Source organism: Callithrix jacchus, chromosome 16 (genome assembly GCF_049354715.1).
Source record: "Callithrix jacchus isolate 240 chromosome 16, calJac240_pri, whole genome shotgun sequence".
Classification (NCBI taxonomy): Eukaryota; Metazoa; Chordata; class Mammalia; order Primates; family Cebidae; genus Callithrix; species Callithrix jacchus.
The window spans coordinates 53,586,368-53,610,946 of record NC_133517.1 but is presented as its reverse complement, the minus strand read 5'-3'; the positions used below and the strand labels follow the sequence as shown (position 1 = coordinate 53,610,946).

The 24,579-nt window shown below is 49.9% G+C and overlaps 1 protein-coding gene across 4 annotated transcripts in view; it reads left to right on the top strand.

Moving 5' to 3' along the window:
* The first annotated feature begins 2,499 nt into the window (after positions 1–2,499).
* SPATC1 (spermatogenesis and centriole associated 1) overlaps positions 2,500–24,579 on the top strand; it is a 31,524-nt gene continuing 9,444 nt past the window's right edge. For 2 of the 4 annotated variants that reach the window (XM_017965520.5, XM_035277493.3), the window contains exons 1-2: positions 2,500–2,987; positions 3,766–4,057. In XM_017965520.5, coding sequence (XP_017821009.1) covers positions 3,847–4,057 — 211 coding nt within the window. In that variant the 5' untranslated portion in view covers positions 2,500–2,987; positions 3,766–3,846. The remainder of the gene's footprint in view (positions 2,988–3,765; positions 4,058–24,579) is intronic. The other 2 variants (XM_035277498.3, XM_078352926.1) reach the window with 2 other exon arrangements.

Below are 24,579 nucleotides of genomic sequence, written 5' to 3'. Positions count from 1 at the left end.
TGCAATGAAGGTAACACGGGTCCAAAATGAACACAATGAGATGATAAACCATAAGAAGCTGAAAGTAGACAAAATGCCTCCCAAGTCCTCATATGCATAAAGTAATGTCTGTTGATTATTTTGAATAACATATAGTCCCTCTCTCGGTTCCTGCTTTCCCTCAGCTCGACTCCCCCAACTGGGGATCTGTGTCCGGGCTCAAGCTCACCGTATGGCGAGGCCCATTTCCTAGGGGCCTCACACGGGAGAGATCCCCACAGGTCTCCCTTAAAGGAAGAACCTGCCTCCAGCTCTGCCCGCATTTCTCTGTACAAGCAAACCTCTGCGAGGGCTGTGTGTGCCTTACCTCCACCTTACCCTCCCACTCACTTCTCAGACTTGGGAATCTGGAGTTGGCCAAAAAGCTTCACCGAAACAGCCCTTGATATGTCACCAGGGACTGCCAAGTCCCTAAAGCTGAGGCACACTTTTTCAGTGCTGGTCTCATGTGACCCTCAGCCTCACTGGATACCGCCTCTGCTGCAGCTTCTCGAGGCCAACCATCCAGGTTTTCCGGTCGCTATGGGCACTTCTGCTCTATGACCTCTGTAGCTTTGTTCTGGCTCTGCGAGGAACAGTGGGCTGAGGGCTGGTTCTCTCATTTGTTTCCTATTCCTGGGCAACCTCATGCACTCATACGGCTCCAGTTGCCATCTAGGAGCTGATACCTCTGACGTGTATCTTTCCATCCCAAGCGGTAGGCTCTCTGCTGGGACTTGGAGCAGTGAACCCCTGCCTCCTGGCACAGTGTCTTGACATCCTGATCTCAGCAACACATCCAAACCTGACTCCCAGTATTCGCTCTCAACTAGGTCTTCCTCCCTATTGGGTTGGTATAACCAGCGGCTCCATCACCCACACCGGAAGCTGCAAGGCCATCCTGCTCTCACTCTCACCTTCATCCCCACATCCAAGCCAACTCCAGCTCCACTACGTGTTTCTCAGCTCCGCCCAGCCTCTCCACCTCCGCTGCACCACCTGTGAACCCGCCACCCTCACCACCTGCTTGGACCACTGCAGCCGCCTGCCTACTGTGTGCCGCTCAGAGCTTCTTCCCTCCGATCTGTTCCCACGCATCCTTCCTTCAGGGCCTGAAGCAAGGGCTTCCCAAGGCCTTAGGATGAAGACCACCCAAGATCCCGACCTAGGCCCTCCACTCCTCCCCAGCACATACTCTGCGCCGCTCGTCCTTGCTCCACCACACCTGGTTTCTTCGGAGGAGCACACTCCCTGATTCGATCTGCCCAACCTGCTGCACCCTCTCCCAGCACCAGCGCCTCTCCCAGCAGCATGCATCACAGGGGAAACTCCACATCTACGTGTGATCGTTCCGTTCACAGCCACTCCCCACTAGATGCTAAAGTTGGTAAGTTGGGGACAATGCCTGCTCTGACTAGCACTGAACCCCCAGTTCCTAACACAATGCCCGCCACAGTTCCTGCTCAGCATCTATTTCGGCAGGAAAGAACAGTGGCGTATACAAAGGGAAGTACAGATGGTGTACCATCCAGAGTCCCTTTACATTAGGAGATGTGAGGGCTTGGTCACGTAATTGTGGGGACGGGCAAGTCCGAAATCTGTAGGGCAGGCTGCAGACTCGGGCGGGATTTCTGTGCTACAATCTTCACACAGAATTCCTTCTTTTCCAGAAAACTTCAGGATTTTCTTCACTCTTAACTTCTTCTGCCAGGCATGGTAGCTCACACCTGCAATCCTAGCACTTTGGGAGGCTGAGGCAGGAGGATTGCTTCAGCCCAGAAGTTTGAGAGCAGCCTGGGCAATGTACTGAGACTCTCATCTCTAAAAAAAAAAGTTTTTAATAAAAATTAGCCGAGTGTGGTGGCACACACCTGTAGTCTCAGCTACTTGGATGGCAGGCCAAGGCTACAGTGAGGTATGATGGCGTCACTGCATTGCAGCCTGGGCAACAGACTGAAATCTTGCCTCAAAAAACAAATAAACAAAATTAAAAAGTAAAAAGGAAATTTAAAGAAGTGAATGGACGAGGCTCCCCCAAATGACTGAAGGTCATCCCCTTTACTTACAGTCAGTGTCCTGTGGCTATCAATAGACGTGGTTAACAGCTACAAGTAGATAAGTTTCACAGCAATGTCTATCTAGATTTTTTACCCCACACCCGGCCACTGTAGCCTAGAAAACTGACACATGAAATGTAACCATCCCAGACTGCATCAACCAAGCGTGGAATAAGCACATGATAAGCTAATTTTCACATGTTGAAGGAAAGCCCAGCAGAGACACTCTACGAAGTTAGAGGGGTAACTGAAGAGACCTCAACTCTGGTTTCTGGGGGCTCAGGGCCCCAGGGCCAGAGGACTCAGCCAGGATTACAGACGGAAGCATCAGAAGAGGGGTGGCAACAGAGATCCAAGGGCAGAGTAGGCCCCCATTGTGAGGTCTACGTAGAATGCTCAACTCAGACTGCCCCGAGCCCTAGCTGGTATTTTTCCCCTTCCTCCTCCCCACACTCTCCAGGAGTCTGCCCTCTAGCCTGTACCTGAACTTTGCTACCTCTCCCTGGCCCAAAAAGAGGTTTGAAAGAGAACAGCCACAGAGCCAGTGGAGGTCATGAGGACATGACCTCACTCAGTACTCAAGGTCAGGCCCACAGAGTTCTCTGTAGGTAGCTCTAAGAGAAGGGGAGCATCATGAGGACCGAGTCCTGAGTTCTTAGGACCGAGTGAGGAATGCAGTCTTGGGTTCTTGAAGGACTATAGTCAGAAAAATTCAAGGAGCTAGACAACAGAGATCCAAGGGCAGAGAAGGCACCAATGGGGGATTTGGAATAGGTAACCCCGAGTCACCAGAAATGGAAACTCCAACAGGAAGATAAAAACGCTGAGCACCTGGGTCAGAAGAAGTCATGGGCCAGTGTCCAGGCCTTGAAGACACCGCATCCCAGGAAAAGGCTGAGAGGCCAAACCCAGGTATGTGCAAGATTGTAAGGAAGGGGCACCCCAGCCAGGAAGGTGGGACGGTGAGTTTTCTTTTTGAGACGGAGTTTCGCTCTTGTTGCCCAGGCTGGAGTGCAATGGCGCACCGCAACCTCCGCCTCCTGGGATCAGGCAATTCTCCTGCCTCAGCCTCCCGAGTAGCTGGGATTACAGGCACATGCCACCATGCCCAGCTAATTTTTTGTATTTTTAGTAGAGATGGGGTTTCACCATGTTGACCAGGATGGTCTCAATCTCTTGACCTCGTGATCCACCCGCCTCGGCCTCCCAAAGTGCTGGGATTACAGCGTGAGCCACCACGCCCGACCGGGGTGATGAGTTTTCATTCAGCAAGTGTTTACTGGCTACCTACATATGTTGTACCAAGCCCTTTGCTGGACACCGGGGATTCCAAGAAAGTGGCACAATCGCTGGCCTCGCTGTGAAGCCAGTGGAGAGCATTAAGGAGCACTGACTGGAACCGGGGGAGTGTTAGGGCACAGGACACATCTGCTGGGGAAGCCCAGCGGGCGGCAGTTAACTTGAGGTTGGGGAGAGGAAGCTTCACAGGAGAGGCACCTTGAGGATGAAGTTGGCCAGACAGAGAAAGGGGCAGGACAATCCAGGCCAAGGCAAGACCTGTGCACAAGCCTGGTGGCATGGAGAGCTGAGTGTGTTAGAGCAGAGAGGGGAAGGAGGTGGCTGTGGCCTCTGACCTCACAATACCCAGGGCCCACTGGGCCAGCCTTGCAGACTCTGCACCCTCCTTCAGCCTGGGCAAGGCCCAGGGCCCTGGGCAGCCTCTAGGTGCAGTACCCTCCCACGGACCACACCCTTCCTGCCGCCCCGGGGCATGTCTCTCCTCACCAATTATGAGGGGCTTCGGCATCAGATAGAGAGGCTGGTACGGGAAAACGAGGAACTGAAGAAGCTGGTGCTGCTCATTCGGGAGAATCACGAGCTCAAGTCCGCAATCAAGACTCAGGCGGGTGGGCTCGGCATCGGCGCATTCATGAGTGGGCTTGGTGAGGCAGCAGCAGGACTTCCCTCACGCCAGAGCAATGGTAAGAGGCCTGGGTCCAATGACAGTGGGGAGGGAAGTGGGGGACTGCACCAGAGAGGAGAGGTCTCAGGAAGTCATGGAGTGAGTGCCCTCCTCCTTGTCCTCTCTGCTCTAACATGCTCGGCTCACCATACAATGTGCTTCTTGCCCTGGAGAAGGCTGCATTCCCCCCTGACCATGGCAGACCTCTCCACAGGTGCTCAGGGCCCACCCACCCCTGCAATGAATGATCTGCCTCCATCACAGGCCCGTACCTTGCCCTCCCTACCTGGCCCTCTCCTCTGTCCACCATCAGGTATAAGATCTTCCTCCTTCCCTGAGAGGACAACTCTGCTCTTTCTGGTCTCTGCCTATTGAATGAAGCCTCTACAGCTTGGCAATGAACGCTGACACTGCTGCTCTAGAATGGCCACAAGTGGCTTCCTAGGTGCCGTGTCCTTCTCCACGTCAGCATGGCATCTGAGACTCACAGCCTTGAGTCTCCATGCCCCTCTTTCTGAGTTCCCAAGCCAGGTTGTCCACCCACTCGGCTCATCTTAATCGAGGCTGCTCCCAGGGTCTGGGTCCAGGCCCCGCCCCTCCACCCTCAGCCAGCCCAGCCACGGTGCAGCTTCAACACTCCTCTAGAAGTCAAGATCCCCTCCAGATCCTCCAGGCCCAGTGAATCACTGGAACTTGGCTCACTCCAAACTAGACATGTTTCTGACTTATAACTTCGGTCTTTCCAGCGGCTAAAGCCCCTCAGGCTTGTGCTCATTCCCCTCCTGTCTTAATTCCCTGCTCCCTACCCACTGGGTTCCCTGGCACCCAACCTGAATGTAGCACAGAGCTGGTCTTCAGTTCCCCTTCCTGATCACAAGCACACAGACCCCTCTAGCTTTAAATGTTGCACCTCTAATGACACAGACACAACAGACAGGGTAACAAAAATAATACTCATGGGGCCAGGCACAGTGGCTCACACCTGTAATCCCAGCACTTTGGGAAGCTGAGGCGAGTGGATCATCTGAGGTCAGGAGTTTGAGATCAGCTTGGGCAACATGGCGAAACCCTGTCTCTACGAAAAATACAAAACTTTGCAGGACATGGTGGTGGGTGCCTATAATCCCAGCTACTGGGGAGGCTGAGGCAGGAGAATTGCTTGAACCCAAGAGGTGGAGTTTGCAGTGAGCCAAGACGACACCACTGCACTCCAGCCTGGGTGGCAGTGCAAGACTCCATCTCAAAAACTAATAACAGGCCTGGCACGGCGGCTCACACCTGTAACCCCAGCACTTTGGGAGGCCAAGGCAGGTGGTTTGCCTGATGTCAGGACCAGCCTGGCCAACATGGTGAAACCCCGTGTCTACTAAAGATACAAAAATTAGCTGGGCACAGTGGCAGGCACCTGTAGTCCCAGCTACTCGGGACGCTGAGGTGGGAGAATTGCTTGAACCTGGGGGATGGGGGTTTCAGTGAACGGAGATCATCCCACTGTACCCCAGCCTGGGTGACAGAGTGAGACTCTGTCTCAAAAAATAAAAGGAAATTTCACGGTCCACTAGGCATCGTGGTACATGACTGCAGTCCTAGTACTTGAGACTGAGGTGGGAGGATCACTTGAGCCCAGGGAGTGGAGGCTACTACGGCTTGGGCAGCTGGGCAAGACCCTGTCTCTAATGAAAGAAAGGAAAGGAAAGGGGAAAGGGAAGGAGATAGAAAGAGAAAAGAAAAAAAAGAAAGAAAGGAAAGGGAAAAAGAAAACTTCCTGTTCTAGACTCCGGTTTCATACTTCCCGGCTAACCCAGCAAACCCTCACCTCTCAGGTTTCATTCTTAAGGGAATCCTTGGACCACCTCAGATCTTCCAGCTCCCAAAATGGTCAAGCTTTGAGGGTTAGGGTGCGCCCAGCCGAGTGGCTGTGAAGGGGAAAGGAGCATGCCACACGTAGAAGAGACATGCCTGGCCCCGGGGATTGCAGGAATCAGAAACAGATGTGCGATTAAAGCCCCAACTCATGTGGGTCTGTGTGTGTGTGTGTGTGTGTGAGATGTGGGGGTGTGTGTGAATGTGGTACACACTTATGTACCACACATACTCTGTGTAGTGTATGGAGTGTGTGGCGTGGGTGTGTGAATGAGTGTGAATGAGTGTGCATGAATGTGTGTAGGAAAATGTGTATGAGGTTGACTGTGGACATACTGCCTAGGTGTTAGCCTTGCTCTACAAGGAGCAGTACAGTAAAAAGAAAATTAAATGTGGCCAGGCCCCGTGGCTCCCAGCTGTAATCCTAGCACTTTGGGAGGCCAAGGCAGGTGGATCACCTGAGGTCAAGAGTTCAAGACCAGTCTGGCCAACATGGTGAAATCCTGTCTCTACTTAAAATACAAAAATTAGCCAGGCATGATGGTGGGTGCCTGTAAACCCAGATATTCAGGGGGCTGAGACGGGAGAATCACCTGAACCTGGGAGACAGTGGTTGCAGTGAGCTGAGATTGTGCCACTGCACTCCAGCCTGGGTGGCTGAGCGAGACTCTGTCTCAAAAAAATAAAAATAAAAAAGAAATTATTTTAATATTTAAATTTATTTATTTATTTATTTATTTATTTTGAGGCAGAGTCTCACTCTGTCACCCAGGCTGGAGTGCAGGTGGCACAGTCTCAGCTCACTGCAACCTCTGTCTCCTGGGTTCAAGCAATTCTCTTGTCTCAGCCTCCCAGGTAGCTAAGATTACAGGTGCATGCTATCACGCACAGCTAATGTGTGTGTGTGTGTGTGTGTGTGTGTGTGTGTGTGTGTGTGTGTTTTAGTAGAGATGGAGTTTCAGCATGTTGGCGACACTGGTCTCAAACATCTGACCTCAGGTGTTCCTCCCACCTTGGCCTCCCAAAGTGCTGAGACTACAGGTATGAGCCACCATGCCCAGCACAAGGAGCAGTATTGTAACAAGACAATTAAATGTAATTTTTAACTATTTAAAAGTTTTTAAACATAAAAAAAGAAAATTTGGGCTAGGCACAGTGGCTCATGCTTGTAATCCCAGCACTTTGGGAGCCCAAGGCGGGCAGATCACCTGAGGTCAGGAGTTCAACACCAGCCTGTTCCTACTAAAAACACAAAAGTGAGCAAGGTGTGGTGGCGGCACCTGTAACCCAGCTACTGGGGAGGCTGAGGCAGGAGAATGGCTTGAGCCCACGAGGCAGAGGTTGCAGTGACCCAAAATCACGCCACTGCACTCCAGCCTGGATGACTGAGACTCTGTCTCAAAAAAAAAATTAAAAAGAAAGAAGAAAATGTGTGTGAGTCTGTAAGAGGATGTGGTATATCTGCTTTGACGGTGTGTGATTTGTGAGTGCATGTGTGCATATGGCTGCGTGAGTGAGTTGCTGTGAATGTGTGTAAGAGTGTATATGATATGTGTGTGTTATGTGGGTGTTTGAGTGTGTTTATGCTGTGGCCAGGCATGGTGGCTCATGCTCGTAATCCCGGCACTTTGGGAGGCCAAAGTGGGCGGATCACAAAATCAGGAGTTTGAGACCAGCCTGGCCAGCACAGTGAAACACCGTCTCTACTGAAAATACAAAAATTAGCTGGTAGGTACATGTATTCCCAGCTACATGGGAGTCTGAGGCAGGAGAATCGCTTGAATCTGGGAGGCAGAGGTTGCAGTGAGCTGAAATTGCACCACTGCACTCCAGCCTGGGTGACAGAGCTAGACTCTGTCTCAAAAAAAAAAAAAAAAAAAAAAGATTGAAGAGTTACTGATAATTCAAGCTGAGGTGGGGTGAGGACATCTGGGGACAGAGTGCACAGTAAGAGACCGAGGTCCTGGCTGAACACAGGTAGAGGAGTTGGCAAAGAAGCATGCAGAGAGGCAAGCGAAGCTTCAGAAGTGAAATGTCACAAAAGCCGAAAGAGACAGCTTCAAAAGGAACAGTGTCAGCAAGGTAAAGGCTGCCAAGAGGTCGAGTCAGAAAATTACTAAAAATATCCACAGCATTTGGTGGGCAATTCATGCCATCAGCATTCATGACCTTGGCTAGAGTGATTTCAACCCCATCACAGGTGGAAAGGCCGAGCAGGGTGAGGTGAAAAGTCGGTGAGAACATGGAGGCAAAGGTGATGGAGATGCTGAATTCAGTCAGTCTGGCCTTGGGGTGAGGGGAGTGGACAGGGAGACGGCAGTAGCTGGGAGGGCATGGAGTTCAGAGCTTCTTTTCAGGGTGACAGAGACCTCAGTCTGTTTGTATGTGGAAGGAAGAGGCTAGAAGAGACTGTTGGGAAATACTCAAGATAAAAGGGGTACACTATGGGGTAGGGGTGTCCTTTACTGACAGAAGAGAGTCTCTTCCGCTGTCCTGGAAGGGAAGGGGAAGGAGGAAGGAGAGTGTGAGCATGAATGCCAGGTGGTGGGAAGCTGAAGGAACGGCAGACCCATGGCTTTAATTTTCTTTGTGCAAATGTTCTTCTCTGAGAGCAAGGATGGGGCGAGGAAAGTCGGAAATAGAGTAAAAACGGGGGGGAACTGAGAGGACTCGGGGGTCTGTCTGGATGTCCGCCCTTAGTGCGCTGAATGGGGCAGCCGTGTCCGGGATTTGCAAAGGCAATGGCCGTCAGTCTCCTGCCTCCTCCAGCCCCTCAGGCAGCTCGAGGGCAGGCGCGGGGAGGAAAGCAGGCGGGTCAGGCTGGCTCAGCAGGCGCTCGGGCACATCAAGGCTGCTCTGGCTGAGAGGGCGCCCAAACCACCAGTGTGGTCAGGTGGGGAGAAAAGAAACAGACCAGCGGACGGGAGACCTGGGGAGGCTCCGAGACCAGGTGGCCAGGAAGGTCCCACTGTGCGGTCAGAGCGGGGAATCTGAGAGGCAGGAAATCAGAAAACGCTGGCCGTTGGCCGAATTCACTTCACCAGGACAAGAACAGACGCCAAGAGCCTCAGACTTGGCCCTGTGCACAGGGCAGGGGGAGGTGCAGCCAGGATGGCACTCAGACTGCAGGGCCGCCTGCTCCTGACGGCTCCGGGCGTGCAGGGGGACAGGAACTGGGGGCCAAGCTGGGAGCTCAAGACACTAAAACGCTTGCACGGAAAACTGGCTCCTGTTCCACTGGTCGGATCTGGAACCTCCACAGAGAGGTCAGGTGACGGGTGTGACGGCAGTCAGCACGGGACAGGCGGGCGAGAAAGGAGAACTGAGGACCAGCGCTGACCACCAGCATCCTCTCCATCCTACCCCTCAACACCCCCTCCTGCTCCCCCACAGCCTGGCTGAAGGGGTGCAGCACGTGTGCACCAGCAGGGGGAAGCATTCCCTTGCTTCCCGAGGACCACCCAGAACCCACATCCTGCCCCCATGACACAGCTTCCCCAACACCGGAACATCCCTTGAATTCAGGACCTGCAAGCCCCATGGATTCAAACGGTCCCCTCATGACCTCCCCCTTCGGGACCTCTCCCCTCAGGACCTCTCCCCTCATCACCTCTCCCCTCACCACCTCTCCCCTCAGGACCCTCTCCCTTCATGACCTCTCCCCTCATCACCTCTCCCCTCATCACCTCTCCCCTCATCACCTCTCCCCTCAGGACCCTCTCCCCTCAGGACCCTCTCCCCTCAGGACCCTCTCCCCTCATGACCTCTCCCCTCATCACCTCTCCCCTCAGGACCCTCTCCCCTCATGACCTCTCCCCTCATCACCTCTCCCCTCATCACCTCTCCCCTCATCACCTCTCCCCCAAGGACCCTCTCCCCTCATGACCTCTCCCCTCAGGACCCTCTCCCCTCATGACCTCTCCCCTCATGACCTCTCCACTCATGACCTCTCCCCTCATGACCCTCTCCCCTCATGACCTCTCCCCTCAGGACCCTCTCCCCTCAGGACCGTCTCCCCTCAGGACCCTCTCCCCTGATGATCTCTCCCCTCAGGACCCTCTCTCCCCTCATCACCTCTCCCCTCATGACCTCTCCCCTCAGGACCCTCTCCCCTCATGACCTCTCCCCTCAGGAACCTCTCCCCTCATTACCTCTCCCCTCAGGACCCTCTCCCCTCATGACCTCTCCCCTCAGGACCCTCTCCCCTCAGGACCCTCTCCCCTCAGGACCTCTCCCCTCATCACCTCTCCCCTCATCACCTCTCCCCTCAGGACCCTCTCCCCTCATCACCTCTCCCCTCATCACCTCTCCCCTCAGGACCCTCTCCCCTCATCACCTCTCCCCTCATGACCCTCTCCCCTGAGGACCGTCTCCCCTCAGGACCTCTCCCCTCATGACCTCTCCCCTCAGGACCCTCTCCCCTCAGGACCCTCTCCCCTCATCACCTCTCCCCTCATCACCTCTCCCCTCAGGACCCTCTCCCCTCATGACCTCTCCCCTCATGACCTCTCCCCTCATGACCCTCTCCCCTCAGGACCCTCTCCCCTCAGGACCCTCTCCCCTCATCACCTCTCCCCTCATCACCTCTCCCCTCAGGACCCTCTCCCCTCATCACCTCTCCCCTCATGACCTCTCCCCTCATGAGCCTCTCCCCTCAGGACCCTCTCCCCTCATCACCTCTCCCCTCATGACCCTGTCCCCTCATCACCTCTCCCCTCATGACCCTCTCCCCTCATGACCTCTCCCCTCAGGACCCTCTCCCCTCATCACCTCTCCCCTCATGACCTCTCCCCTCAGGACCCTCTCCCCTCATCACCTCTCCCCTCATGACCCTCTCCCCTGAGGACCGTCTCCCCTCAGGACCTCTCCCCTCATGACCTCTCCCCTCAGGACCCTCTCCCCTCATCACCTCTCCCCTCATCACCTCTCCCCTCAGGACCCTCTCCCCTCATCACCTCTCCCCTCATGACCCTCTCCCCTGAGGACCGTCTCCCCTCAGGACCTCTCCCCTCATGACCTCTCCCCTCAGGACCCTCTCCCCTCATCACCTCTCCCCTCATCACCTCTCCCCTCAGGACCCTCTCCCCTCATGACCTCTCCCCTCAGGACCCTCTCCCCTCATCACCTCTCCCCTCATCACCTCTCCCCTCAGGACCCTCTCCCCTCATGACCTCTCCCCTCATGACCTCTCCCCTCATGACCCTCTCCCCTCAGGACCCTCTCCCCTCAGGACCCTCTCCCCTCATCACCTCTCCCCTCATCACCTCTCCCCTCAGGACCCTCTCCCCTCAGGACCCTCTCCCCTCATCACCTCTCCCCTCATGACCTCTCCCCTCATGAGCCTCTCCCCTCAGGACCCTCTCCCCTCATCACCTCTCCCCTCATGACCCTGTCCCCTCATGACCTCTCCCCTCATGACCCTCTCCCCTCATGACCTCTCCCCTCAGGACCCTCTCCCCTCATCACCTCTCCCCTCAGGACCCTCTCCCCTCATCACCTCTCACCTCATCACCTCTCCCCTCATCACCTCTCCCCTCAGGACTCTCTCTCCTCATCACCTCTCACCTCATCACCCTCTCCCCTCATCACCTCTCCCCTCAGGACTCTCTCTCCTCATCACCTCTCCCCTCATGACCCTCTCCCCTCAGGACCTCTCCCCTCATGACCTCTCCCCTCATCACCTCTCCCCTCATGACCTCTCCCCTCATCACCTCTCCCCTCAGGACTCTCTCTCCTCATCACCTCTCACCTCATCACCCTCTCCCCTCATCACCTCTCCCCTCAGGACCCTCTCCCCTCATCACCTCTCACCTCATCACCTCTCCCCTCATCACCTCTCCCCTCAGGACTCTCTCTCCTCATCACCTCTCACCTCATCACCCTCTCCCCTCATCACCTCTCCCCTCAGGACTCTCTCTCCTCATCACCTCTCACCTCATCACCCTCTCCCCTCATCACCTCTCCCCTCAGGACTCTCTCTCCTCATCACCTCTCACCTCATCACCCTCTCCCCTCATCACCTCTCCCCTCATCACCTCTCCCCTCAGGACCCTCTCCCCTCATCACCTCTTCCCTCATGACCTCTCCCCTCATCACCTCTCCCCTCATCACCTCTTCCCTCATGACCTCTCCCCTCATCACCTCTCCCCTCATCACCTCTCCCTTGGGGACCCTCTCCCCTCATGACCTCTCCCCTGGGGACCCTCTCCCCTCATCACCTCTCTCCTGGGGACCCTCTCCCCTCATCACCTCTCCCCTGGGGACCCTCTCTTCTTATGACCTCTCCCCTCATGACCTCTCCCCTGGGGACCCTCTCCCCTCATGACCTCTCCCCTAGGGACCCTCTCTTCTTATGACCTCTCCCCTCATCACCTCTCCCCTGGGGACCCTCTCTTCTCATGACCTCTCCCCTCATGACCTCTCCCCTCAGGACCTCTCCCCTCATCACCTCTCCCCTCATCACCTCTCCCCTGGGCACCCTCTCTTCTCATGACCTCTCCCCTCATGACCTCTCCCCTGGGGTCCCTCTCCCCTCAGGACCTCTCCCTTCTGACCCTCTCCCATCGTACCTCCTTCTCAAAAGACCCTCCCCTGGCTTCAGGGGTCTCTCTCCCCCCCCCTTCCCGCCTGGGCCTCTGGCAGTGTTGGTATTACAGGCGTAAGGTCCAGCAGGTGCTTTTGCTTTTCTTGTTAACTTCAATTGTTTGATGTAACAAACCTGGTTGAGCCTTAAATAATTAAATACCCATCTAAACGCAGCAGATTCAAATCCTCTCCAACGTTCTCTTCAAGTTCTTTTCAAGGTACTTTTACCGGAACCTGTTTTTAAACTCACAAATCTACATCAATTAAGCCCAAATCATCCAAAGGTGAAGAAATCAGCTGTCGCATTAGAATACAAAGTGGTGGGGCTGAAAGCTCTGCAAGATGAGCTGACGGCGGTGTCTGTTAACTCAGGCCTCTCGCTCCACCCACGGCGTCCAGCACTCAGGCACCCGAGGGTGTCCTGTCTCCTGCCCAGGGACCTCAGCAAGGCAGCTGCTGAAACCCCGTCAGCGACTGGCCGTGTGTGCAGGGTCGTCCGCCTCACGGTGCCTCCCAGGCTGTGCTAGATCGGCCCCTGAGCTGTGACTGTGCCTTTTCTGCCACAGTAATGCCTGTGACCCCGATGAATCTTTTTAAAATGACCGCTTCACTGAGGTGTCATTCATATAACCGTACAATTCACCCATTTAAAGTGTATAATTCAATGCTTTTAGTACATTCGCAGGTGCGTACAAACGTTACCATCATAAAGTCAGAACACTTCCATTACCCCAACAAGAAACGTCACCCCTTTCGGTTCTCCCACCGCCCCCTCCCCAGCTCTGAGCAAGCGCGAATCTACTTTCTGTTCGCACGACTTTGCCCATTCTCAGCATTCCGTGTGCACGGAGTCGTGTGCGTGGCCTTTCGCGACTGGCTCCTTTCGCCCAGCATCATGTTGCCAAGGCTCTTCCATGCGGTGGCATGAATCCGTTCTCCCGGCCACCGTGAGGGGTTTCTGCTCTGTTTTGCTTTTATGGCTGAATCTCTTCTAGCGTGTGGCTCTGGCACGGTACCCGAGGTGTGCTTATCCCCGTCTAGCCTGTCAGATCCAGCGGTCTCAGGGACGGAGAATGGAGTTTGACTCATCCTGGCCTGCCCCTCAGTGCGTGCTCTGGAAATATTTGTTGAACTGAGAGCCCCCGTTCTGAATAGTCACACGATGCCCAATGCCCAGGAATCTGCCTGGTACAGTGAAACCCCTGCTTGGAGTAGAAGACACGCCTGCCCCAGCTGGGAAGCCTCCCCTTTCCTCTGCAGCTTCTGGTGAGAGGGATCAGCCAGTCAGCAGTTCCAGGGCACCCGTCCCCGGTCCTCCATCCCAGCACATCTTGTCTAGTCACTCATCAGTCGGTGGACGGGTGGTTGTTTCCTCCTCTGGGCTATGATGAATAAGCCGCTATGAACATTCATGTACAGATTTTGTGCAGACATGTTTTCATTCCTCTTGGAGGTATCTAGGAGTATAATTACTGGGTCATATGGTAACTATGTTCAACCGTTTGAGGAGCTGCCAGATTGTTTTTCAAAGCTGCTGCACCATTTTACATTCTCACCAGAAATGTATGAGGGTTCCAATTTCTGCAGATCCTTGCCAGTATGTGTTTTCATCTGATTCTTTAAAGTTATAACCATCCTAGTGGGTGTAAGGTGATATTACAATGTGGTTTTAATTTGTATTTCCCTGGTGACCAATGCCGAGACTCTTTAGGTGTGCTTATTGGCTATTTGTATATCTTTGAGAAATATATATCTAGATCCATGTTATTTGTTAATTTCTATACAAAAATAGAGATGAGGTCTCACTATGTTGCCCAGGTTTGTCTTGAACTGCTGGACTCAAGTGACCCTGCCACCTCGGCCTCCCAGAGTGCTGGCATTTCAGGCATGAGCCATCCTGCCCAGACCATTGCCCATGTTTAAACTGGACTGCCTTCTTCTTGTTGACTTGTAAGATTCTTTATATACACTGGGTAGAGTCCCTCCTCAAATATGTCACTTGCAAATATTTTCTCCAATTGTTTTGGGTTGTGTTTTCACTTTCTTAATACCATCTTTTGAAACATAGAAACTTTTGATTTTGATGAAGTCCAATTTATCTATTGTTTCACTTGTTGGTTGTGCTTTTGGTGTTATATCTCAGAATCCATTGCCAAATCCAAGGTCATGCAGATTGACCCCCCAACTTTTCGCCTAAGAGTTCTATGGTTTCAGCTCTTCATTTAGGCCTTTACTCCATTCTGATTTAACTTTTGTACATGGTGTGAAGTAGGGGTCAAACATCATTCTTTTGTAACATGGATATCCAGTTATCCCAGCACCATTTGTTAAAAACATTATTTTCTCAGGCTGTGCGCAGTGGCTCATGCCCATAATCCTAGAAATTTGAGAGGCCGAGGCAGGTGGATCACCTGAGGTTAGGAGTTTGAGACCAGCCTGGCCAACATGAGAAACCCTGTCTCTACTAAGAATACAAAAATTAACCGGGCATGGTGGCACACACCTATAATACCAGCTACTCCAAACACTGAAGCAGGAGAATCACTTGACCTCGGAAGGCAGAGGTTGCAGCCAAGATGGTGCCACTCTACTCCAGCCTGGGTGACAGAGGTGACTCCATCTCAAAAAAAAAAAGATTATTTTCTCGAATGAAACTGGACCCCTCAAATGTTATACAAAAGTTAACTAGGCCAGGTGCAGTGACTCACACCTGTAATGCCAGCACTTTGGGAGGCCAAGGTGGATGGATCACCTCAGGTCAGGAGTTCGAGACCAGCCTGACCAACATGGAGAAACCCATCTCTACTAAAAACACAAAATTAGCCAGGCGTGATGGTACATGCCTGTAATCCCAGCTACTAGGGAGGCTGAGGCAGGAGAACTGCTTGAACCGAGGAGGCAGAGGTTGCAGTGAGCCAAGATTACATCATTGCACTCTAGCTTGGGTAACAAGAGTGAAACAAAAGCAAAAATTGACAAATGAGAGCTAATTAAACTAAGGGGCTTCTGCGCCGCAAAGAACCTATCACAGAGCAAACAGACAACCTGCAGAATGGGAGAAGATTTTTGTAACCCATCCATCCGACAAAGGTCTAATATCCAGAGTCTACGAGGAGCTTAAACACATTTACAAGAAAAAAAAAAAAAAACATTAAAAAGTGGCCTAAGGACATGAACAGACACTTCTCGAAAGAAGACGTTTATGCAGCTAACAAACATATGAAAAAAAGCTCAACATCACTGCTCATCAGAGAAATGCAAATCAAAACCAGAATGAGACACCATCTCATACCAGTCAAAATGGCTATTATTAAAAAGTCAAGAAACAACAGATGCTAACAAGACTGTGGAGCAATAACACTTTTACACTGGTGGGAATGTAAACAGGTTCAACTATTGTCGAAGAGACTGTGGCAATTCGTCAAAGAACTAGAACCAGAAATGCCATTTGACCCAGCAATCCCATTACTGGGTATACACCCAAAGGAATATAAATCATTCTATTATGAAGAATGCATGCAGTGTATATTCATGGCAGCACGATTCACGATAGCAAAGACATGTAATCAACCCAAATGCCCACCAACAATAGACTGAACAGAGAAAATGTGATACAGACACACCATGGAATACTATGCCATAAAAGGAGCAAAACCATGTCCTTTGCAGGGGGACAGGGATGGAGCTAGAAGCCACTATCCTCAGCAAACTAACACAGGAACAGAAAACCAGACACTGCACGTTCTCACTCATAAGTGGGAGCTGAACAGTGAGAACACATGGACACAGCGAGGGGAGCAACACACACTGTGACTGGTCGGAGGGGTAGTGGGAGAGAGAGCGTTAGGAAAAATGACTAATGCGTGCTGGGCTTTGGTGGGCACATGTTTACCTACGTTAGAAACCTATACATTTTGCGCATGTACCCCAGAACTAAAAAAAAAAAAAAAAAAGATTTTTCTCCCATTGAATTGTCTTCGCACACTTGCCAAAAATCAGTTGACGGGGCCGGGAATGGTGGCTCACATCTGTAATCCCAGCATTATGGGAGGCCGAGGTAGGCAGATCACTTGAGGTCAGGAGTTCTGAGACCAGCCCAGCCAGCATGTTGAAACCCCATCTCTAATAAAAATATAAAAATCTGCCAAGTGCGGTGGTATGCACCTATAATTCCAGCTATTCGGGAGGCTGAGGTAGGAGAATCGCTTGAACCCAGGAGGCAGAGGTTGCGGTGAGCCAAGATTGCACCACCGTACTCCAGCCTGGGAGACAGAATGACACTCCATTTATTTCTGGACTCCCAGGCGATCTCACTGACCTATATGGCTGTCCTCATGCCAGTGCCACTAAGATTACTTAGCTTTGTAGTAAGTTTTGAAACTCCGAATCCTTCCACCTTCTTTATTTTCAATCCCACTTTGGCCATTCTGGGTCCCTTATAACTATTCCATGTACATTTTAGGATAAGCTTGTCAATTTCCATGAAGAGGCCGGCTGGGATTCTGAGAGGGATGGCACTAAATCTGTATATCAGTTCAGGAAGTGTTGCTCTCTTTACAATATTGTCTTCCAATCCACACACATGGGTTTTCTCGTTTATTTGTATCTTCTCTTTTTTTTTTTAATTTTTTATTGCATTTTAGGTTTTGGGGTACATGCGCAGAACATGCAAGACAGTTGTATAGGTACACACATGGCAGTGTGTTTTGCTTCCTTCCTCCCCTTCACCCACATTTGGCATTTCTCCCCAGGCTGTCCCTCCCCAGCTCCCCCTCCCGCTGGCCCTCCCATTTTCCCCCCAATAGACTCCAGTGTTTAGTACTCCCTTCCCTGTGTCCATGTGTTCTCGTTTTTCATCACCCGCCTATGAGTGAGAATATGCGGTATTTCATTTTCTGTTCTTGTGTCTTCTTTAATCTCTTTCAGCAATGTTTGTAGTTTACGGGAGATAAGTTTTACATTCATTTTGTTACGTTTACTCCTAATTTATTCTTTCTGATGCTCTTATAAGTTGTTTTCTCAATGTCACTTTTAGATTATTTATTACAAGTATATACACCAATTTTTTTTTTTTTTTGAGACAGAATCTTGCTCTGTCACCCAGGCTGGAGTACAGTGGTGCAATCACTGCTCACTGTAACCACACACTCCCAGGCTCAAGTGATCCTCCCACCTCAGCCTCCTGAGTCACTGGGACCACAGGTGTGCATCCCCATACTTGGCTAATTTTTGTATTTTTTGGTAGAAATGGGATTTCACCATGTTGGCCAGCTGGTCTCAAACTCCTGACCTCAAGTGATCTTCCCACCTCGGCCACCTACAGTGCTGGGATTACAAGTATGAGCCACCACACCTGGCCATGCTGTGTTTTCATTTTCACTTGTCTCAAAGTGTTTTCTGACTTCTCTTATGATTTATTTGACCTATTGGTGATTTAAGAATGTGTTGTTTCATTTCCACAGTTGTGAAGTTGTGAATTTTACAGATTTCCATCTGTTATTGATTTGTAGTCTCATTCCCTTATGGTCAGAAAAGATGCTTTATATGAGACCTTTCGTGTGCCCTACTGAATGATCTACCCTGGAGAGTGTTGCATGTGGACCTGAGAAGAACGTACACTCTACCGTTGTTGGATGAAATGGTGCGTGTATGTCCGTTAGGACCAGTTGGTTTATACAAAGGTGCGAGTTCTCTCTCTCCTTGCTGATCTCCTGTCTAGTTCTACCCACTACTGAAAGCGGGGTCGCCAACCATTATTGTAGAACTATCTATTTCTCACTTTGATTCATGCTTTATATATTTTGAGGGTCTGATATTAAGTACATTAATGTTAATAATGTTACATCTTATTGTTCTGAACCATTTATTAGTATATAATGTTCTTGTTTGCCTTTTTAAACAATTTTTTATTTAAAGTCTATTTTGTCTGATATTAGGATGGCCATCCAGCTCTCTTTTAGTTACTATTTGCATTAAATAACTTTTTTTACCTCTTTACTTGCAACCTATGTGTGTCTTTCTATCTAAAAAGAATCTCTTTTTCTTTGAGACAAAGTTTCGTTCTTGTTACCCAGGCTGGAGTGCAATGGTGCAATCTCGGCTCACCGCAACCTCCGCCTCCTGGGTTCAGGCAATTCTCCTGCCTCAGCCTCCTGAGTAGCTGGGATTACAGGCACGCACCACCATGCCCAGCTAATTTTTTGTATTTTTAGTAGAGACGGGGTTTCAACATGTTGACCAGGATGGTCTCGATCTGTCAACCACGTGATCCACCTGCCTCGGCCTCCCTCTGGGATTACAGGCGTGAGCCACCACGCCCGGCCTAAAAAGAATCTCTTTTAGGCAGCATAGAATAGGAACATGGGAGGGTTATTTGGTGCATTGTTTTACCAATTCTGCCAGTCACTGCCTTTTGACTGGATATTTTAACCTAATAAAGAAATTCCTGATAAGGAAGCATAATTTCTCCCACTTTGCCATTGTATGTATGTATGTATTGAGTCAGGGTCTCACTCTTTCGCCTAGGCTGGAGTGCAGTGGCTTGATCTCAGCTGGGTTCAAGCAATTCTCCTGCCCCAGCTTCCCAAGTAGCTGGGATTACAGGCGTCAGCCACCACACCCGGATAATGTTTGTGTTTTTAGTAGAGACAGGTTTCACCACATTGGCCAGGCTGGTCTTGAATTCCTGACCTCAGGTGATCCACCAGCCCTCAGCCTCCCAAAGTGTTGGGATTACAGGCGGGAGCCACCATGCCCAGCCTGCTGTTTATTTTCTGCATGTCTTGTATTTTTTTTCCCCTCAGTTTCTCTTTTATTGTCTTCTGTGTTTAATTTTTTCTGGTATACCATTTTTATTCCTTCACCTGGTTTTGTTTTCTGTATATTATAAAGTTATTTTCTGAGTGGTTACCCTGGGCATTACAATAAACATCTAAATTTGTAACAGCCTAGTTTGAATTAATAGCAACTTAGCTTTAATAGTGTGCAAAATATACATACAGTATATAAATAATACATAGCTCTATCCTCCCCCTTTATGTTATTATTGTCATAAGTTACATTTTTATATAGTATGTGCACATTAGCATAGATTTATAATCATTGTTTTATACATACATTTGTCTTTTAAGTCATATAGGAAAAATGGGAGCTACAAACCGAAAATACAATAATACTGGCTTTGACATCGGCATACGTAGTTACACTACTGGCGTTATTTTTTCATATGGCTTCGAGTTACTGTCTAGTTCCTTTCATTTCAGCCTAAAAGACTCCCTTTAGCATTCCTTGTGGGCAGGTCTACTAGCAATAAATTTCCCTAGCTTTTGTTTATCTGGGAATGTCTTCATTTCTCCTTTACCTTTGAAGGACAGTTTTGTGGAATATAGAATTCTTGTTTGATCTTTTTACTTTCAGCAGCTTAAACATGTCAAACCGCTGCCTTATGGACTTCATAGTTTTCACAGTTTCTGATGAAAACATTGCTGTTGGCCAGGCACGGTGACACGCCTGTAATCTCAGCACTTTGGAAGGCTGAGGAGGGCAGATCACCTGAGGTCAGGAGTTTGAGACCAGCCTGACCAACATGGAGAAACTACGTCTCTACTAAAAATACAAAATTAGCCGGGCATGGTGACTCATGCCTGTAATCCTAGCTACTCGGGAGGCTGAGGCCAGAGAATTGCTTGAACCTGGGAGGCGGAGGTTGTCGTGAGCCAAGATCATGCCATTTTACTACAGCCTAGGCAACAAGAGCGAAATGTCGTCTCAAAAAGAAGAAAGAAAGAAGAAAAACATTGCCATTAACTTTTTTTTTTTTTTGAGACAAGAGTCTCACTCTGTCACCCAGGCTGGAGTGCAGTGGCACAATCTCAGCACACTGCAACCTCTGCCTCCTGGGTTCAAGCAATTCTCCTGCCTCAGCCTCCCAAGTAGCTGGGATTATGGGCGTGCGCCACCATGTCTGGCTAATTTTTTGTATTTTTAGTAAAGATGGAGTTTCACCATGTTGGCCAGACTGGTCTCGAACTCCTAAGCTCGTGATCTGCCCACCTCAGCCTCCCAAAGTGCTAGGACTACGGGCGCGGGTTGCCTCGCCCAGCCAAATTTACTGTTATAGAGGATCCCTTGTACCTGATGAGCCGCTTCTCTCTTGCTGCTTTCAAGAATTTTTTTTTTTTTTTTTTAAGAGAGAGAGAGTCTCACTATATTGCCCTTGCTGGCTAAATTCCTGGCCTCAGGCAATCCTCTGGCCTTGAAGATTCTGTCTTTCAACTGTCTGATTGTAACGTATCTCAGTGCAAATCTATCAGTTTATTCTACCAGGAGTTCATTGAGTTTCTTTGACATGTATATCTATGTCTTTCCCTAAATTTAGAAAATTTTCAGACACTATTTCTTCAAATATTTTTTCCTCTTCTTTTTTTTTTCTTTTGAGACAGGGTCTCACTCTGTTGCCCCAGGCTGGAGTACAGTAGCATGATCCTGGATCACTGAAACCTCCATCTCCCAGAATTGGGAGGATCATTGCTTGAGAGTTGCTCAAGCAATTCTCCCACCTCAGCCTCCTGAGTAGCTGGGACCACAGGCATGTGCCACTATGTCTGTTAAATTTTTTGTATTTTTGGTAGAGACAGGTTTTCTTCATGTTGCCCAGGTTGGTCTTGAACTCCTGGGCTCAGGCAATAAGCCTGCCTTGGCCTTCCAAAGTGCTGGGATTACGGGTGTAAGCCACCATGCCTGGCCATTTTCTTCAAATACTTTTTTCTGTTCCTTTCTCCTTCTCCTTCCAGGACTCCTATTAGTGCATGTGGGTATGCTTGACAGTGTCCCAGAGGTCCCTTAGGCTCTACTCATTTTTCTTTCTATTCCTGAGATTGTATCATCTCAATGGACTTAGTTTCAAGTTTGCTGATTCATTCTTCTGCCTGCTCAGAGCTGTTGAATCCCTCTGGTGAATTTTTCATTTTAGTTATGGTGTTTTTAATTATTTTATTTCATTTTCTTTTGTGATGGAGTTTAGCTTTGCACCTAGGCTGGAGTGCAGTGGTACAATCTCAGCTCACCACAACCTCCACCTCCCAGCTTCAACTGATTCTCTTGCCTCAGCTTCTCGAGTAAGTGGGATTACAGGCACCACCATGGCCAGCTAATCTTTGTATTTTTAGTAGAGACAGGGTTTCGCTACGATGGCCAGGCTGGTCTCGACCTCCTAACCTCAGATGATCCACCCACCTTGGTCTCCCAAAGTGCTAGGATTATAGGCATGAGCCACCACATCCGGCCAGTTATAGTATTTTTTAGTACTAGAATTTCTTTCTGTGTTGTTTTTATCATTTCTTTTAATTGACATTCTCTATTTGGTGAGGCGTTGTTCTCCTAGTTTCCTTCAGTTCTTCATCCACGGTTTCCTTTCACTCTCTGGTCATATTTAGGACAGTCGATTGAAAGACTTCATCCAATAAGTCCAAGACATGTGCTTCCTTAAAAATAATATATATTAATTCATTTTCTTCCTGTAAATGGGCCATACTTTCTTTTTATTGAATGCTTTTTATTTGAGACAGAGTTTCGCTCTTGTTACCCAGGCTGGAGTGCAATGGCGGGATCTTGGCTCACCGCAACCTCCACCTCCTGGGTTCAGGCAATTCTCCTGCCTCTGCCTCCTGAGTAGCCGGGATTACAGGCACGCGCCACCATGCCCAGCTAATTTTTTGTATTTTCAGTAGAGACGGGGTTTCACCATGTTGACCAGGATGGTCTCGATCTCTTGACCTCGTGATCCACCTCCCTCGGCCTCCCAAAGTGCTGGGATTACAGACTTGAGCCACCGCGCCCGGCCGCTTATTGAATGCTTTTTAACTTTTTGAAAACTGGACATTTTAAAGATTGTAATGTGGTGACTGGAAATAAGATCATTCCTTCCTCCCCACGGTTTCTTGCTGCTTGTTTCGGGTCGTGCTTGTTTGTTTAGTGACTTTTCTAAACTGTTTTCTGTAAAATCTTTTTTTTTTTTTTTTTTGTCCATATTGCTCCTTCTGGTGCCAGCAAGCCACACGGGGAAGGCAGGCCACCAACTTATGGCCATAACTGGTCCAAAGAATGGGAGACAGTAGATGACTGTGAGGATATGACTTCTGCATGTCACACGCACAGAAAGAGATTCCCACAAGCACACACAACAGAGTACAGTCACTACAAAAGTACTTTAGAAAAGTCGCTAAATCACGATAAACTACAACGGATAACAGGCAGCAGCAGCGAAGCCTGGCGAGGACGATGAACCTGATTTCCAGGGTTACCAAACTCTCTTTCCAATGTCCAGCTTTCAACAAACAGGAAAAAAAATTACATACCATGAAAGAAAAGTTAGGCCAGCTATGGCGGCTTACGCCTGTAGTCCCAGCACTTTGAGAGGCTGAGGCAGGCGGATCACCTGAGGTCAGGAGTTCGAGACCAAACTGACCAACATGGTGAAACTTCGTCTCTACTAAAAATATAAAAAAATTAGCCGAGCGTGGTGGCAGGCGTCTGTAATCCCAGCTACTCTGGAGGCTGAGACCAGAGAATCACTTGAACCTGGGAGGCAGAGATTGCAGTGAGCTGAGATCGCACCACTGCACTCCAGGCTGGCAACAGAGCAAGACTCTGTCTCAAAAAAAAAAAAGAAAAGAAAAGTTAAAATGCCACAATGTTTTCTTACCAAGCAATCCCCTGTTTATTGTAAGATTTTTATTATATTCTGGAGGCCTCAATAAAGGTAACTGTAATCATTTTTGTCGGCTTAATTGTGGCTTCGGTGGAGGGTTGAAATTGCGGAGCTCCCTAACCCTACATTTTCAGCTGCGACCTGCCTAGCTAGTTTGAGTCCAAAGGGAAAGACAAATGCAGCACACACGTCCTCACTCATGGGCAGTGAAAGTAGATGAGGCTGGTCCTGCAGGCTGCTGTGGGCAGCACACACTGGCCTCACTGACTTTGGGTCTCCAGTACCCCTATCTGGGGTTTGTTTTTTTTGTTTGTTTGTTTTTTTGTTTTTTTTTTGGAGACATAGTCTCAGTCTCTCACCCAGGCTGGAGTGCAGTGGTGCAATCTTGGCTCACTGCAACCTCCGCCTCCTGGGTTCAGGCAATTCTCCTGCCTCAGCTTCCTGAGCAGCTGGGACTACAGGTGTGTGCCACCACGCCTGGCTAATTTTTTGTATTGTTAGTGGTGACGGGGTTTCACCGTGTTAGCCAGGATGGTCTCGATCTCCTGACCTCGTGATTCGCTTGCCTCGGCCTCCCAAAGTGCTGGGATTACAGGCGGGAGCCACCGCACCTGGCCTTGGGTCCTAAAACAAAACTTTCCAAAAATTCAAGACAATAAAATCATAAAAGACCAGGCTGGGAGTGGTGGCTCACAACTATAATCCCATCATTTTCGGAAGCTGAGGTGGGAGGATTGCTTGAGGAGTTTGAGACCAGCTTGGGCACCAGAATAAGACTCCCATCTCTAAAAATAAAAATAAACATTTAAGTAACAGAGCAGTTGAATGGATTGTGCAATTTTGATTTATTTGTTTGGAAAATGGAACTTAGAAGTTTTTGGGTTTTTATGAGGCAGGGTCTCATGCCATCACTCAGACTGGAGTGCAGTAGGGCGGTTGTGGCTCACCACAGCCCCGACCTCCTGGGATCAGGTGATCCTCCCACCTCAGCCTCCCAAGCAGCTGGGACTATAGGCACATGCCACCACACCTAGCTAATTTTTGGAATTTTTATACAGACAGAGTTTCACCATGTTGCCCAGGCTGGTCTCCAACTCCTGAGCTCAAGGGATCTGCACACCTCAGCCTCCTGAAGCTCTGGGATAACTGGCAGGAGCCACCATGCCCAGCCCAGAACTTAGAACTCAAAAGGCTAATAAAGTGGCAGAACATCTCACCACACATCACGGAGTATTAGCCACAGAGACTCTCTGGGGGACATCAGAACACTTCCAATGAAGCCTCTAAAATGTCTATTTCCAGGAAAAAAATCAATCATAAAGACTTAGGTAATAGGGTTTTTGTCATCAGGGAACGCGGGAATCAATGTAAATGCCCAGCTGCTG